The sequence below is a fragment of the Heloderma suspectum genome, chromosome 2 (assembly GCF_057233095.1).
Source record: "Heloderma suspectum isolate Gila_16-S chromosome 2, 16-S_ref, whole genome shotgun sequence".
Classification (NCBI taxonomy): domain Eukaryota; kingdom Metazoa; phylum Chordata; class Lepidosauria; order Squamata; family Helodermatidae; genus Heloderma; species Heloderma suspectum.
Genome location: NC_139459.1, coordinates 310,894,485 through 310,910,454, shown reverse-complemented (window position 1 = coordinate 310,910,454; position 15,970 = coordinate 310,894,485). Strand labels below are relative to the sequence as shown.

At 40.8% G+C, this 15,970-nt stretch overlaps 1 protein-coding gene across 12 annotated transcripts in view; it reads right to left on the bottom strand.

The window, feature by feature from the left end:
• RAD18 (RAD18 E3 ubiquitin protein ligase) overlaps nucleotides 1-15,970 on the bottom strand; it is a 213,994-nt gene that overhangs the window by 178,152 nt on the left and 19,872 nt on the right. For 11 of the 12 annotated variants that reach the window (XR_014788554.1, XR_014788553.1, XM_084840274.1 and 8 more), the window contains exons 5-6: nucleotides 4,989-5,341; nucleotides 3,782-3,881 (exon numbers count right to left, since the gene is read on the bottom strand). The exons of the other annotated variant lie outside the window; for it this stretch is intronic. Coding sequence is in view for 9 of the 11 variants with exons in the window: in XM_084840274.1 (XP_084696400.1) it covers nucleotides 3,782-3,881; nucleotides 4,989-5,341 (453 nt within the window). In the remaining 2 variants the exon portion in view is untranslated. The remainder of the gene's footprint in view (nucleotides 1-3,781; nucleotides 3,882-4,988; nucleotides 5,342-15,970) is intronic. 12 annotated transcript variants of the gene reach the window in all.

Here is a 15,970-nt window from a genome sequence, read left to right as displayed (position 1 = left end):
ATAAGAATGAAAGCCAAGCTTTTCCAGAATCTGTGCATAATAACCAATTCTACACATAATTCCCTACGATTAGTGCCTTGTGTGGAATCCAGGTCATAAATACTTGCCCCACTCAAATGCTACTTTAAACCATATTTTGAAACCAGAAACCATATTCCAGCAGTTGAAACCTGAAACAAACTCTATTCCTCACAGACAAGCTGAACGTGCTAACTGCTACTGAATTTAAGTAAAAACACCTTGCCAAGGTCATGCTTAATAACCTACAGTAGCTAAATCCTTTGAGACAACAATCTTGTCAGAGACTCTTTTAAATTGCATAACGCCTAGATAAAAATAAACCACATTACACAAAATGGCCATATTTCCAAGAATTCCGGAGGGAAAGCACGTTCCAGCCATATATAATTCCTTACATCAGCAAGTAATAACAAAAATCAACAAACATTCAAAAAGCTGTCAAAATAAAGATGTTAGCACCTGTTCCAAGTGCTACAGAGAGACCTCTGTGGAAATAAGACTTACAAACATTTGTCATTGTCATTCCATGGCAAAGGACAACCAACACTCAGTAAACCTGTGATACTTTGCATTCAGGTTAACACTAAAAGCGTTTATTACCACATGTTTTAACCAGAGAATGCAAGGGAAAGAAATAAGAACAAACCCACTGAGCAGCAGACACCAGAATCTCAAAAAAAGTTAATGATGACTGTATATTGATATATTTCATGATATGAATATTCCCCCCTTTTTGCTTTTTTTGTCTGTTGTTACCATTGTGTTGCAAATAAAAAGACACACACACACAAAGTTAAATCAAAACCCTGACAGCAGTTGCACTACTGCTTCTACTACTTTGTGGAAATAATTTATAGAATCATAGAATAGTAGGGTTGGAAGGGGCCTACAAGGCCATCGAGTCCAACCCCCCCATCGAGTCCAACCCCCGTTCAATTGTGCCCTTCGGTTCAACTGTGCCCTTCGGTTTGTGGAAGGGCTTTTGATCCAGTGAATGCCTCTTCTTTTCTGTTAGCAGGGAGAGGTGATTTTCACCAATTTGCCCTTCACCCTGTGCCCCCTGAAAATCTGCTCCAGGTGGGTGGGGGGCCCCATCCAGAGCAGTGTGGAAGGTGGTGAGGCAGAGGGGGGTGCAGAGGAAATGGGGAAGACAGCAAATATCACCTCCCCCACGTCTACCAGGGAAAACATCTCCTAGATCAAAATCCCTTTTGCAAATAGGACTTCTTCCATTCACAGAAAGATACAATTGGATACAACTCTGTTTTTCAGATTGTGATTCCCCAGTTTTCTGATACTGTAATCCAAAACACCTTACAAACTCTGGGGGATGACGAGAAAAGAGATATGAAGGATCTTGCCACAGATACCGTAGGTCTCATGACTACAACTAAAGCGTGTCCCTTATACCATACATTCTCAAATGGGAAGCCAAAGTTCTTGTGGAACAAACTACACAGGTGACCACCTTCTCATTTCGTTTTCTTTTCATTTCATTTGTACCTAGCTGTCCATTCCAAAAGGAAGGCCAAAACAGAGAACATGCAAAAATAAAATAGAACAATACCATAAAAATAAAATATAAAAAGTTATCAAGAAAAAATCCTTCATCTATAAAATTTCAATCCAATACCTAGGGAAAAAGTTACCACCACACCACACGAAGAGGTGAGTGTATGGACCTGTGACTCGCTGTGGCTCATTCCTGGGCATGTACATCATGCTAACTATGGCTTAGCATGACCTGCACAAACAGCCAGAGTTGCTGGGTACACGTGGCTTTATTCCCAAACTAACTTGACTAATTTGACATGAGGGCCTCTTGCGCTCCACAAACTTATTTAATCCCTTCTTAACTATTATTTATTTATCATTTATAACATTTATGAATCACTCTTCTGCCACAGGCACTCAAAACAATTTACAACGAACGCCCCTGATAATGTTCCCTAGCAACAAGCTTGGGCTTCACGGAAAACTTGCACATTTCATTAAAAAAAATCCTTGACATTGTTCAGCCTGTTGGTGCTGCCTATTTATATTTCATTGGGAGCTGCCTGGGTTTTTTTACACTGTAAGACAGAATAAACCATTCTGCTCTATTCACGATCAAACTCCATTCATGATTTTTACAGACCTATTTAAACTGTGGCAAAACTCTTTCTACAGCAAGACATACATTTTAGATCTGCCATCCACGCAGCCACATAGTCAAAATAATTTCATTCCAGCCTGTGTGTTCCCTCAGTATCTCAACTTTGCACATATTTTCAAAAGATATAGGGAGGGGGACAAAATGTGCAGAAAACACTGGAAACCAAAATACAGATGTAGTTTAGAACAGGAATACATTACCCTGCACAATCAAAATACAGGCATTAAAAAGAAAGAGAGCATATAACAATACAAGATAACTAATTAAGGGGGAAAGGAAACTCACTGATTACAGTTCTTAGTATTGTAGGACAATTAGAGTAAAACAGCCTAAGACCCTTACAAACTATTGAGAGATTTTGGATGTACAAGTTAAGTAGCCAAATCAGAAAAAAATACATAAGCATCTGTATTTGATTGTAATGTGATCAGTAGCCTGAGTAGTTACCACACAGAAGAAAAATGGCAACTATTGGACCATAACATCCTATTTTTTAAAAAATGGGATACTTTCCATGTTGTACTTTTAAAGTTTGTACATAGTCATGGTCTCCCAAATATTATCAATCCACTACTGTGTAGAAAGTGGCTTGGGAGACTTCCAGTTTTGTGCTATACACAATTTCACTGCTCTATATAATTGCTTAATAAGGTCTTTATGGAGGAATCTGGGGTCATTAGATTCAAAGTTAAGAACAAACATAGCTTTAGGAGTTATCTCTACTAGTTAGCAACCATGTTCCAGAACACCTGCCCTGTTGGACATTCCTGCCAACGGTGAAAGTATGAATCAGTCTGTCCACACATCTTCTCACAATGTTGACTGTGGTTTGCACGTATTCGGTTAAGCCTTTAAGGGGTAATCTACCACCTACTGAAAACTTTGTATTACGTTTCCTTTATATTTGTGTTGATTGATAAGACTGCAAAACAGGTCCAGATACAAACACCAATCATCTTCTTCCAAAGACTCATCTAAGTAATTCTCACATGCACCCCAAAATGGCATTTGGAGGATATTAATAAATAGATTATATCAGACCTTTAGCCGAAGGAATAGCAGCACCTATAAAGGTTTCAATGCAAGTGCTGTCTGCTCGATGGGAGTTTGTCTAAAAAAAGTGACATACTTGCAGGTACTGATACAAATTAGTTCAGTTTTTTCCAAGACAGCTGCATAAGAACGATTGGGAGGGGCCGTAGCTCAGCGGTAGAGCACCTGCTTTGCGTGCAGAAGGTCCCAGGTTCGTTCGCCAGCATCTCCAGGTACGGCTAGGAAAGATTCCTTTCTGAACCCTGGAGACCCACTGCCAATCAATGTCAACAATAGTGGACTGGACGGGCCAAGGGTCTGACTCAGCATAAGGCAGCTTCCTACGTTTCCATTTATCCAATAAATCAAAATTACCTTGAATAAACTGAACAGCAAAGAGTTTTGTTGTTGGTTGTTGTTCCCCCACTTTTAGAAGGTGCATATTAACATTATTCTTTACCTTTAAAAAATTGTTCACAAGCCATAAGACAAACTTGGTACAGTGTTACATATATCTCACTGCAGCAAGCATGGGCAACATTCACCAGAACTTCACCCACTCAAATCTCTTACCTTCGGAGACTGTCCTTCTTCTCATCTCTTGTCAAGCAGCTATCAAGGTGCTTATTTATATGCAATTCTTGAACAGGAACTCCGCAGATCGGACACTCCACTGAAACATGCAAAATGAATGTTTTCATACGGAAAAAAGGAAATGTCCACTTGTGGGGGCGGGGGGGAGGTCTTCTTCCCAATGCATATATCAAACTCCATTTTATTATTTATTCCCAATGGAGCGAACTTGCACAAAAATACAGATATACAGAGAGGTACAGATCCTACCATCTATTTCTATAAAGAAGCAAATCTGGTCTTGGAAAATGTAGGCTATTTAGATTCAAAATGGCAACAGGAATACATTCTCTTCTAGATTTTCCTATATGTTGCTGCATTGGTCTCCTACTAAACAGAGGAGTGATTCAGGACTGTAGAACGTTTGCTACTGATCTGAAGAAAGGGGAGCTCTGCTTTCTTGCTTCTCCAGCAAAAAAGCTGAGATTGAAATGGCATATGATGCAGCTAACTCGCATACAAAAATCCCAAAATGTGCTTCTCTCTATAGCAGCATCAGAGGGAGCAATTTGTAACAGAGTAGGAATATAAACTTAGTAAGGATGTAAACATGATATAATTTTAATCCATATATTTTTAATGACATTTTCTATATTTATAGGAATATCTTTCCATCAGATGGCTGAACAATATTTAAATGTGTTAAAAAAAGGGATAGGTTCTTCCTCATTAAGAGGTTTGTTGTCTAGGATTCTATATTATACCAGCCAATGCTAGTTAACAAACTAGCCAATCAGGAATCTCAGCTGTAAGAAACGTATCGCTATGGTAGAGTACACTTGATTCATTTTCTGTCCAATACACCATGAGAATTGAAATTATGGGCTCCTCCCATATGTTCCTGATGCCCACAGTGTTATCATTTCTGCACCAGGGAAAGACATTTCTCTTCTCCCAGACCATTTAATTATGGGACTCACTGTTTTTAACCTATTTTATAGTGTGAACTGCCCCAAGAACTTTTGTTATGGGGAAACATAGAAATAAAAATAAATATACTCAGATAAATAACACCAAGACATATGCCCAAAACAGCAAGTACTATGTACATAAGCAGCCCCAAAACACCTATTTGAGTATAGCTGAAATCAGTGTGTGACATTGGTACATACAGAAAAAACTCTACAATGACAGACAAAAGATTTACCCTTTGTGACAACTTTTGTTGCGGATGTAGAAGGTATTTCAGGATTTCTGGTACCTCCTAAAGGACTTATGCTTGCTGCTTCTTTGCCAACTGTTTCACGGTCCTCTTCAGATCTACATGGACTCTCTTCCTGCTCTATTTTGATCTTTTTACTTTCCTTTTCAGGTGGCATTAAGTGTCTTCTAGGTGTACGAATATCTTTGACAAAAAAGGCATCTATACATTGCTTTTCCTGTTTTAATGCAAAACCAACCGGGGCACTCAAAATGTGGCCTTCGACAGAAGCCTTCTTGGTAGGCAGCATTGGAGGAGAAACTGGTGGAGAATCCAAGACTGCCTGGAACAGCTGCTGTCTAGGAGTAAATACAGAACTAGTTCAATGTACAATTACTGTGCTTCTCCCACAGCATTCTTTCAAACATCTTTTGAAAGGGAATGAACAACTGGAACCCAGGCAATCTGTGCTATGAGCTGTGGCCCCTCGAAAGATTACACAAAGGGGTTAACATGAACAGAGCCCAAGACCACACTCTATCCAACACTCATCCATTTCCCTGCAACCCACATGGGACATTGGGACAGAAAGCCCCCAAACAGCCTATTTTGCTTATTTATAGGAAGGAGGCGATTGCCCAAGAACTTCATCACCATTTTCTTCTAGGTGAGAAAGCTGGATTGCACTAGACTCCAGCACTACAAGGTAGCCACTTGATGGAGCTACTCAAGCTGGAATTAGAAAGAACAAGGAAGGAAGGAAGGAAGGAAGGAAGGAAGGAAGGAAGGAAGGAAGGAAGGAGCCCCATAGTAATTTCTCACATACAACTAAAGATTTCTGATTATTTCTGTTATAAGATCTATGAGGGCTCTTTTCAATTTTTATTCATTTTGTTATATGCAACTCCTCCCAGCTCATTCACCAAAGTCTTGGTAATATATGTTGAGTCAGCACCCTCCTCCAGAATTAAATCCTGAATCACTGATGTTTTAACATGGACAGACTTGGCATACAAAAGCACCACCACAAGAAACCAATGGTATTTGCAACTCTGATCCCTCATGGCTGAAAGCAGGACTGGAAAGTGAAACGAATATTAAACTTCTATTGCAATAACTCTATAACAGAACTAGGTGAAGGATCAGCCAGTCAATATAAGAAAGATACAGCACTTTCTGCTTTACGTTTACAATATGCTGACATTAGCAATATGTATGATTATTTTCAAACTTTTCATCACAGGATACAGTCAAAAGCTCTAATACCTAAAACCATCTTTACTCCCTTTTAGGGTCAATAACTCAAGTTCCATCTAACTTTTCAAAAAATATAGTTAATGTAACAGTATTCATTGGTAATATGAATGCAACTTCGCATCCATTGTATATACATTAATAGTGTATCACAACTAAGCCATTTTTTCTCTTATGTTAGAGTTTGCATCGTGTCATCTAGGGAATGTTCTTCCTATACATTTCCCACCATATAAAATTTATGGTTTGCATGTTGGGACACACCCAAAGACTAGAATAGGGATTTGGATCATCATTGCAGCTCCTAGCCCATTGCAGCTCCTGGCCCATCTGCTGCCTTGAGAGGGTTCCACCTTTAAAGGCAGCCTGGAAATGATGTTAGATACATGGAATGTAGATTTGATATCAGGAAATTCTACATAGCACCGCATGCCACATGCCAAGAGAGAGGCGCTCCAAAGAATGCCCCAAATAGCATTACCCAAGAACCAGTTCAAGCACTTGACCAGCATCATGACACCACAATACCAGTTGACGCAAGTCCAACAACAAACATTAGCTCTCACCAAGAACTACATTTTCCACACACACACAAAAAACCAAACACACTCACACATGCACACACACAATGAAACCCAGGTCTAACTCTTCTGTGAAGCACAAACATGACCACATGATTCTATACAAGACTCTATAGTTTCTGGCAAGATGTACATGTTCATTCCAGCTATGTGTGTCATGCAGAAGAACCAAAACCCTATGATTTAACACCAAAAGATGTCCAAAAAATTGCTACTGAAGTTACAAGACTTTTATGAGCTGCAGTAAGCTAAGTGGTGACATCTAGTGGTCATGTATCAGTGCAACCTTACTTCACATTAAACTCAATAGGCAAAGAGCGATGAAAGGTCATAAGTATACTTTTTAATACTGTAACATTTAGCTGACCAGAAGACTGGAAGACAAAGTTGGCTGACATATCATACTGGACTCAGTACATGTGAAACAAAGACAAAATTTACCCTTCATCATGGTTCAGTTGCAACGGTCTGAGCAGTTGTTAAAAGCTTCAGAGGAGAAGACTCCTATATCCTGCCTTTGAAAGGTAGGAGGAGGTGGGAAAGTCATCTTCCACCAAGCCCCTTCTGCTAGTGCTTCCCTGGATCCAAGCCTATGAAACCAATGGACATGCTCTAACTAAGCAAAGGGTTTATGTTTCAGCTAACTATTATGAAAATGTATTACAGCACTGAGAAAGTCCTTTTATTTATTGAATTCACTCCCCCCGCAAAAAAATCATTTACCAGCCAATGGCTCAAACCCAGTGGCTCAAACCCACATAGACAAGTTGCATACTGTTCTGACAGGGAAAAGGGAGAAACTGCTTCTTTCATTGAATTGCTTAGATTGAAATACAAAGATTATCACAGTTGGGCAGTAAAAGTCACATTTACCAAATGATCAACTGATGCTGGAAACATTTCTTTCAACTTTAAAACACAAATCAGCCTAATGGTTTCAACATAATTACCTCTTTATTACCTCATAAAATATACAATGGTTCCGCTATAAACTCTATCCAGTCTTGTGTGTTTGAGTATTATGAATGCCATTAATCTTATATGGTATGAGGCAAACTGGAACTATTAATACACAATAGAGTATTTTTAGTAGCAGATATCTTTCTTTCAAAGTCTAAAACTTATTTTTACATTTTATATATGGAACATTAAAACACGTCCTACACATACAGCCCAAGCAGACTGGAAAAGCCACATTTCAGGGAATAAAAACAATAACAGCAGGGGACCACTTAGACTACATCTTGTCAATGCAGACCTTCAGCAAGGTTTAGGATCCTTAGGATCAATCTCCAAGCCCGGCCTATATGATAGAGTGCTCTGGCCTTTTAATCTGGCAAAATACCTTGTTACGCTCTCAGTTCAAAGATATCGTAGCGCCTTCACATTAGCCCGAGGTTACTCACTTCCCTCAGCTGTTCTCGAAGGCAGATATAGAAAAGTTCCTTATCGTGAGCATAACTGTCCATGTGGATCAGGGGAGATCAAACAGTGTCTCATGTCCTCCTATACTGTTCTTTTTGATGCATGTAAAACTTTTATTGAACCATTTTAGTTAAATTGCCAGGATGTCCAGACACTTTTTATGTTTATTTACTTCTTTCCTGTGTAAAAGCACATATCACTCTTAACATTGCCAAATTCTGTGCAGTAGCGATTAAAATACGCTAAGCCTTAATTTTATTATGTATAATTTGTGCCCCGTGCTCTTCCTTAGTTTAATCATTGTTATTTTCTATGGATTTTGTATAATGTTGTACATCTATTTTGCTGGTCAATTGACTGTAATAAATTATTACTTACTTAGTTAACAATAATAGGGAATAGGGAGGAAGGGGATAAGATAGGGAAGCTATTACAGCAGGATGAAGGAATGAAACTGGCAGCTGAGGAGAGAGTACAAGGTAAGTGTAAAAGAAGAATAGAAGAAATGACAGGAGATTAGTAAGAATACATTGAGAGGCATTGGAGTGAGGAGACAAATATAAAATATAAGGTCTTCTTTACTTAGAGATTCTGAATCAGCAAATTCTGTCTGAAAACAGTAGGCTGAGTCATGATACCTCCAGAGCCAATGTTTGCACTTCACTTGAGGAAAGCTAAACTATGGAACTCCCAACTCAAGGAAATCACTGTGGCAAAGAATTAAGCCTTTTCCAAAGAGGGATTCGTTATCAATACTGCCAGCTGATTATGTCTTTTGTGACTGGCTCTGCCCTGAACTACCATTTTGTGCTGGTGGGCCTCAGTCATTTTCAGCTCTCTCAAGGGAGCCCTCGGGGTAGAATGTTTGAGAATCCCTGCTCCACAGCAATAACAGTAACACTCATTAAGGGTGAATACACTTGCTGCAGACAACAGATAAATGCTACTGCTCCAAAATGTACATGTATTGGTGTTTTCTGCAGCTTTCTGCACAATTTATCCCAGAGTAAAGTTCTTCATTAAATCCTTTTAATGACGGATTTAATTCCATTAAATCCCTCTTTGTGTCCCCTGCCCCATTTTTTCTATATCAAGAGAGGTTAATTATTGCTATGTATTGATATGTGTTATGATATCAACGTTTTCCTTTTTTGCTTTGTTATTGTTATTGCTGTGTTGCAAATAAAAATATATTTTTTTAAGATCTTCATTAGCTGGGGATAAAAGCTCAAGTTGTCTGCATAATTAAAGAACCATAGCTTTTGAAAGGTGCTAGAACTCAACGGTCATTGAACCCAATGGTCTCCTTCACACACATGCCCTATAAGGAAAGGCCCATCTCAAGTCCCCTATAGATTCTAATTTTTTTGTATTTATTTACAACATAAAGTTAGCGAGTAGGAGTATACAAGGTGTTCCATTTAGGGGTTTTCTACAGTCAGGTCAGAAAAGCAGATGACAGCCAATGACTCAAATTAAGTAATAAAAACTTCACATCACTAGCCAGCTTGATCTAGAAGACATATTCATTCCAATCTTTGGACTAGCCTACAATCAGTTTCCCCTACACAAAAGCAGCTATACTGCTGTGATCACATGGGGAAATGTTAGTGCATAGCTATTCCGACGACTGCAACATCTGGAAAAAGTGCCATCATAACTACAGAAATTGGTAGCAGCTGTTTCTGTACACAGTCCCTTGTGATCACAACATTGCAGCTGCTCACATGTAGCCTACTTTCAATGATGTGACCCCAAGTCCATAAAAATGTAAGAATCATACAAACGGCACCTGCCAAACTCGACTAAGAAAAACCTCTCTTAGCCTTCTAACACAGTTTGCCACATTGAACAGTTAAACTTTTTTTTAAAAGAACACCCTTGATGTTAACAACAGTCTTTCTCCTCCAGCACTCCACAGTAGTTCATCATTTTCGAAGATTCTGAAGTCTCCAAAGCAAGACTGCAGGAGCAGGAGGGAGAAATTATTCATGATCCAAAAGGGACAAAAGGAGCTAATGTCTCCCCATCTGTTTCCAAAAATCCAAGTGTGACATCAGCTTATTTTTTATTATTTCATAGTACCTAACAGTAACACAGTAACAGCCAGAATATAAAGATGTAAGCAACCCTGAGACCACAGCCTTTTCTATGCTGTATTATTTGCACCTGAGGTTAGCTGGGGATAGTACTTTGGGCATCTATGGATTTGATTCTGTGTTGGGAAACTGACTTCCCTTCAGGTTAAAAAGGAATAGATTATCCAGCCTCCCTGATTGATAAGATTCATACAAATCTATTAAGGAAATCAGGATTAGCTAAGGATTACAGGCCAGTATCAAATTGGATAGAAGCAGCACAATGAGGGCTTCACAATATTAGATACAGCAAGAAAATAATAAAAGTGCCAGTAAATAATTTGTCACTAAGACAACTTAGGCACAGAGCACAAACTAAAATATTAATGTTGTGGGATTTAAAAACATTCCTTTTCCAAACATCAGTGATCCCCAAGAAATAGAAGCAGCTGGGAACCAAACACAATTTTGCCACATTAAAGTCAAGCTTGTGTTTGCTTCCTGTAACTTGTTCTAAATATAATCGCCACTAAACAATGCATCAAACATAAAGGAGATAGTGCTGGAGGAAAACAACAAGAGGTGGGGTGCAAAGATACTCAGCCTAATATAATAAACCATGGATTCTTGGACTGGAAGCGATGTGTGCCCTTCCCCTTGTGCATCCCACTTTGCCAAAGCTTTTCTGCTTTCTTTAGAAAGAATGTTTCAAATGGCATCTGAATTAGGGTTTAAGAACTTTTTACAAACAGGAAACGGCAGTTCAATACTAATGCTAATGTAAGTTAAGTTGAGCTAGCCTAAGCGACCTCTAGTGCAACACCAATAGCATTTGGTGGTGCAACAGGTTTCCCTGGCTAGCCTATCACAGGAAAAACCACAGACACAAATGGCATAGCGCACACCATTTGCGGCCGTTAAGCCTTTAGTTTAAACTAAATGCAGCCATTTACGGCTGCATTTAGCTTAATCTAAGAGCTTTACAGCCGCAAATGGCATAGCGGACGCCATTTGCGTCTGCAGTGAGCCCTCAGCCAGCGATACGGCATGGGAATGGCGGCCATATTGCTGGAGCTACAGAGCCGGCCAGCGGCCCCACAGAATCGCTGTGGAGCGAAGCCAGCCAAGGAGTATTTCAGGGGGAGGACCGGATCGCCTCCCCGCCCCCCGTGGAACCCCCCAGAACAAAAGGTAGGGGTTCCGCACATCCCTAATTGCAGCATCAGCAAATTAGACAAGCCCTTAAAGAGATGATGTGGTGTTCAATTGACACAAAACAACAAAAGTTTTTGCTGAATAAGACACAGCCTATGACCCATAGCCGCAACAGGTAGACACCAAAGTGGCGATCCACTGATTAGGCATTTTGTGGTGGTGCCCACAGTATGGTCTCAAATTCCCAAATGTGCCCACAGGTCCAAAAAGGTTGGGGACTCCTGATTTACAGGTTCAGACAGCATGGGAAATTGTAGTCTAAGAAATATTTGCCAACGATAGGTGTGCAAGGGAAGAAGCAAGGAGGGAGTGCCTGGGCACACATCTCATTCCTGGTCCACTGAACCAAATTTCAGACAAAATGTACATGCAAAACAAAATTCCTAGGAAGTAGCTATATTAAGTATATTGCAACAAAAACAAAGCAGCCTGAAAACTCTCCTTGGCAGAGTTTAAAACACTTTATTGTGCTGAGGCATACACTCGCCAGAAAACAAAGCTGGTACACTCGAGCAATACTTGCTGTCTCCTATGTATAATCAGAGAGCAGCATCTCAAAATGCCCTAGCATGGCAAGCTGCAACATTGCTCTCTCAAGGAATACATCCAGTGAAAGAAGCAAAGAGGAAGGCAGACCAACCATGAAATGGAGAAAAGGTTTCATTGATTCAGTAAACACACACAAAAAAACCTTCAAGCAAATCCTTTAAATCTCACAATTTTAATATTTTGATTTGTGTCCAATTATTTTAATTGACAAATGAGTTACTGGGATTTCATTCCTTAGCTTTGAGTAGGGACCACAAACCTCTGGGATGATTCCAGAGCTGTCTTTTTTTAGCACCTTATTAAGGATTTGGGGGAGGGGTGTGCATTACCACTGTCAGATGCCGAGATCAATCAAAGGAGGGCAAGAGTGAGTGAATATGTAAGGCAGGAGTGGGCAAGGCAACTTGTGGCCCTCCAGATGTTGTTGAAATGTAACTCCAATAAGCCCTTGCCATGGACTATGCTGGCTAGTGCTGATGAGGGTTGCAGACCAACAACATTTGGAAGGCCACAAGTTGCCTACTCCCGATATAAGAGCTACACCTGGGATTACTGGCCATGTATCTACAGAAGTTTCAAGGCTCATGAGTATTTTAGAAGAAGAAATATAGGATAAAGCCGGATGGGCTTCCAGATGTTTTGGCCTACAACTCCCATCATCCCTCCCCATTGGCTATGCTAGCTAGGGCTGATGGGAGTTGTGGGCTAAAACATCTGGAAAGCCACAAGTTGCCCACCTCTGGGGTAAAGGATTCCAAATGCACCATACTAACTGAACTCTGCCACACAAATGGCTTTAAGTCATAGTTCACACTGTCTAAAGGTTTAGTCATTTTTCGTGGCAATTAACAGGGAACTTTCACAGTCCAAATGCTACTGTCTATCTAGAACAGAAATTGTCAATTGTCACATAACTTTGAAGAACACAGACAGGCTTCCAGGGTGCATTCCCATCACAACTGCATGACATCAATCCATTTCAGAAGAGGGAGAAAAATACATTTGCTCCAGGGATGCTTTCAGAGTCGCTCTCCCTGTCTCACACACACACATATATTCTCAACAAAGTTAAGTCTTGTGGGAATGCATCTGGATTCCATAAAGTAATATGGGAAGTGGCTCTTAGTTCTAGGGATGCACGAAAGTCACTTACCTTTTCGCAGGGGTGACTCGCGGTGGAGGGGAGGCACTCCGCACCTCCCCCCGAAATCCTAACCCAGCCGGCTCTGCTCCGCAGCAATTCCACAGAGCCGCCGGCCAGGTGCATACACAGGCGTCTGGAGCCTGCGGACGCAAATGGTGGCGGCTACAGTGGCCGCCATTTGCGTGCATGTTTTTGGCCGTGATGGCCTACATAAATATTTACGTAGCCTATCACGTCGAAAGACAGGGGCGCAAATGGCGGCGGCTACGGTGGCCGCCATTTGTGTTCCCTTTTTTTGCCGTGATAGGCTACGTAAGTATTTACGTAGCCTATCACAGCCTAAATGGAGAAGCGAATGGCAGCGGCAGATGCGGCCGCCATTCGCAAAGCAGCGCAAACGGCACCAAGTAAGTGCTCAGTTTCGCGCACCTTTCGCAGGGTGGTTGGCAGGGGGCTTCATTCCTCCATGGATTTCAGGGGGCCGAATGCACTGGCATTCGGCTTCACTGAGATCCGTGGCGGAATTCTCTGACATCCCTACTTAGTTCTATATTAACAAACACAGGATATTTTACTCCACCGCTCTCAATATTCAAGACAGATCAATAACTGTGTGCAATGGAATAGGTTCAAAATAAAAAATGAACAAGTACGTTACTCTCAGCAGTAGTATTAAGGCACAGTATTATCCATGTTTAGACAGGAAAATGTCCCACAACTCCCAGCACACCCCATCCAGCCATGTAGGAATTTTTCCTGTCTAAACTTGCATAAGATTGCGCCCCTAATAACCTTTTATATATTCTGAATTTAGGGACTTTCCAAAGGTTTATTCCCATCTTTCTAAACCCAGGAAAATATTGTCATTCCATCCTGTGACACCTTTTTCTTTGCTTAAAAGAAGTGTTGCAGACATTAAGGAATACCAATCAGACTTTTCTGAAATTAAAATTCTCTTCTAATAAGAGAGTATCATCCCTTTTCTTCCTCCTCCACCTCTTCTTTCTGAAATCATTGAAACCTCTTCATTTCATGGTCCACCAGCCTTCCCTTTATTTCCTCCACTGGGCACATTCCTCAAGAAAGCAACATTACAACTTTATTTAGTAATTTGTTTATTTATTTATTAAATTTCTTAATCGCCCATCCAGCTGGTCACCTGGGCCACTCTGGGCGATGTACAATGGTACAATTTAAAACAGTAAAATTATACATTAAAACATTATTTAAAAATACCCTAACCCATCATAAATGCCTGCCTGAATAACCAAGTTTTTTCAGTGCGTGGCAGAAGCTCATTAAAAAGGCGGCATGGCGGAGTTCTCTAGGGAGGGAGTTCCACAGAGAAGGCCCTGTCCCTCGTCCTCACCAGCCTAGTTGTCCTGGCTGATGGGACAGAGCGAAGGCCATCCGAGGCTGATCTTGTTAAGTGGCCTGTCTGGTGTTGCTGGAGGCGCTCCTTGAGATAGGCTGGGCCGGAACCATATAAGGTTTTAAGTCAAAACAAACACCTTGAATTTGGCCTGGAACACAACTGGAAGCCAGGGCAATTCCTTCAGCACCGGAGTGATGTGATCACGCCAGCAGCTGCCTTTAATCAGGCGAGCCGCCACATTCTGCACCAGCTGCAGCTTCTGAACCATCTTCAAGGGTAACCCCACGTAGAACGCATTACAGTAGTCTAGACGAGAGGAGACCAGGGCGTGTACTACCGATGCAAGCAGATGGTCGGGAAGGTAGGGGCACAGCCAACGTATCACATGGAGTTGGTCCAACACTGTCCAGCTCATGGCTGACACCTGAGCCTCCATGGACAGCTGGGAGTCTAAAATGACCACCAGGCTGCGGACCTGGTCTTTCAGGGGTAGCCGTACCCCATTCAACACCAGGTCAACATCCCTCAACCTCCTCTTGTCTCCCACCAAAAGTACCTTGGTCTTGTCAGAGTTATCATGCCAAAACTCTTTATATATACAGATCAGAGAAATCTCAGAGGAGTGGGTGGGAAGAACCATACTATGAGTGCTATCATGATCTTACTGTGACAGACCTGGTACCTAGAAGACAGAAACTATTATATGTTATCATTAATAAAAGATAGCATAATGCTTGGGTGGTGAAAACAGGGAATCCCAAAGCATAAAGGCCCAAAGGAACATCCAGGACATGAATTTTCAAAGTCACAAGAGCAGGTGATGGTACTATAAACTGATGCAAAGCAGAAAAGCGCAAAATATACTATTTTCTTGAATCAATATGTTTAAGAACCCAACTCTTTTTAGGCTACACAGTTGTTTTTCAGGAACAGATCTTGGAGGAAAATAAATACTTTATTCTTACATGAATCTAGCCACATTTCAAATCATTACTCTTTGAACACAATGATACCCATACATATTGTTGGGTTTTGTTGTGTTCTTTTGATAATGGTGGTTATTTGAAGCATAAGTTGTTAGTCTAACAATGTAAGAATGATTTTTGTCCCCCAAGGTAGTCCTCTGAAGAAAGACTGCATAGTCCAAAATGAGTTGGGACTCAGAATATTTTCTTGGATCAATACATATTTACAGCCTTTCCTGCATTTTTAAAGAACAACTTATTCCACACAGAAAGGTTAAAAGTTTAGTAGGACCACTGGGGTACAGGACTCTGAGTCATCCACTAAAGAAATCATATTTGGGGGAGCAAAAAGGCAAGCCAGTCGATAGTAACACAGTTCAGCTGTCCAACTGGCAGGAAATG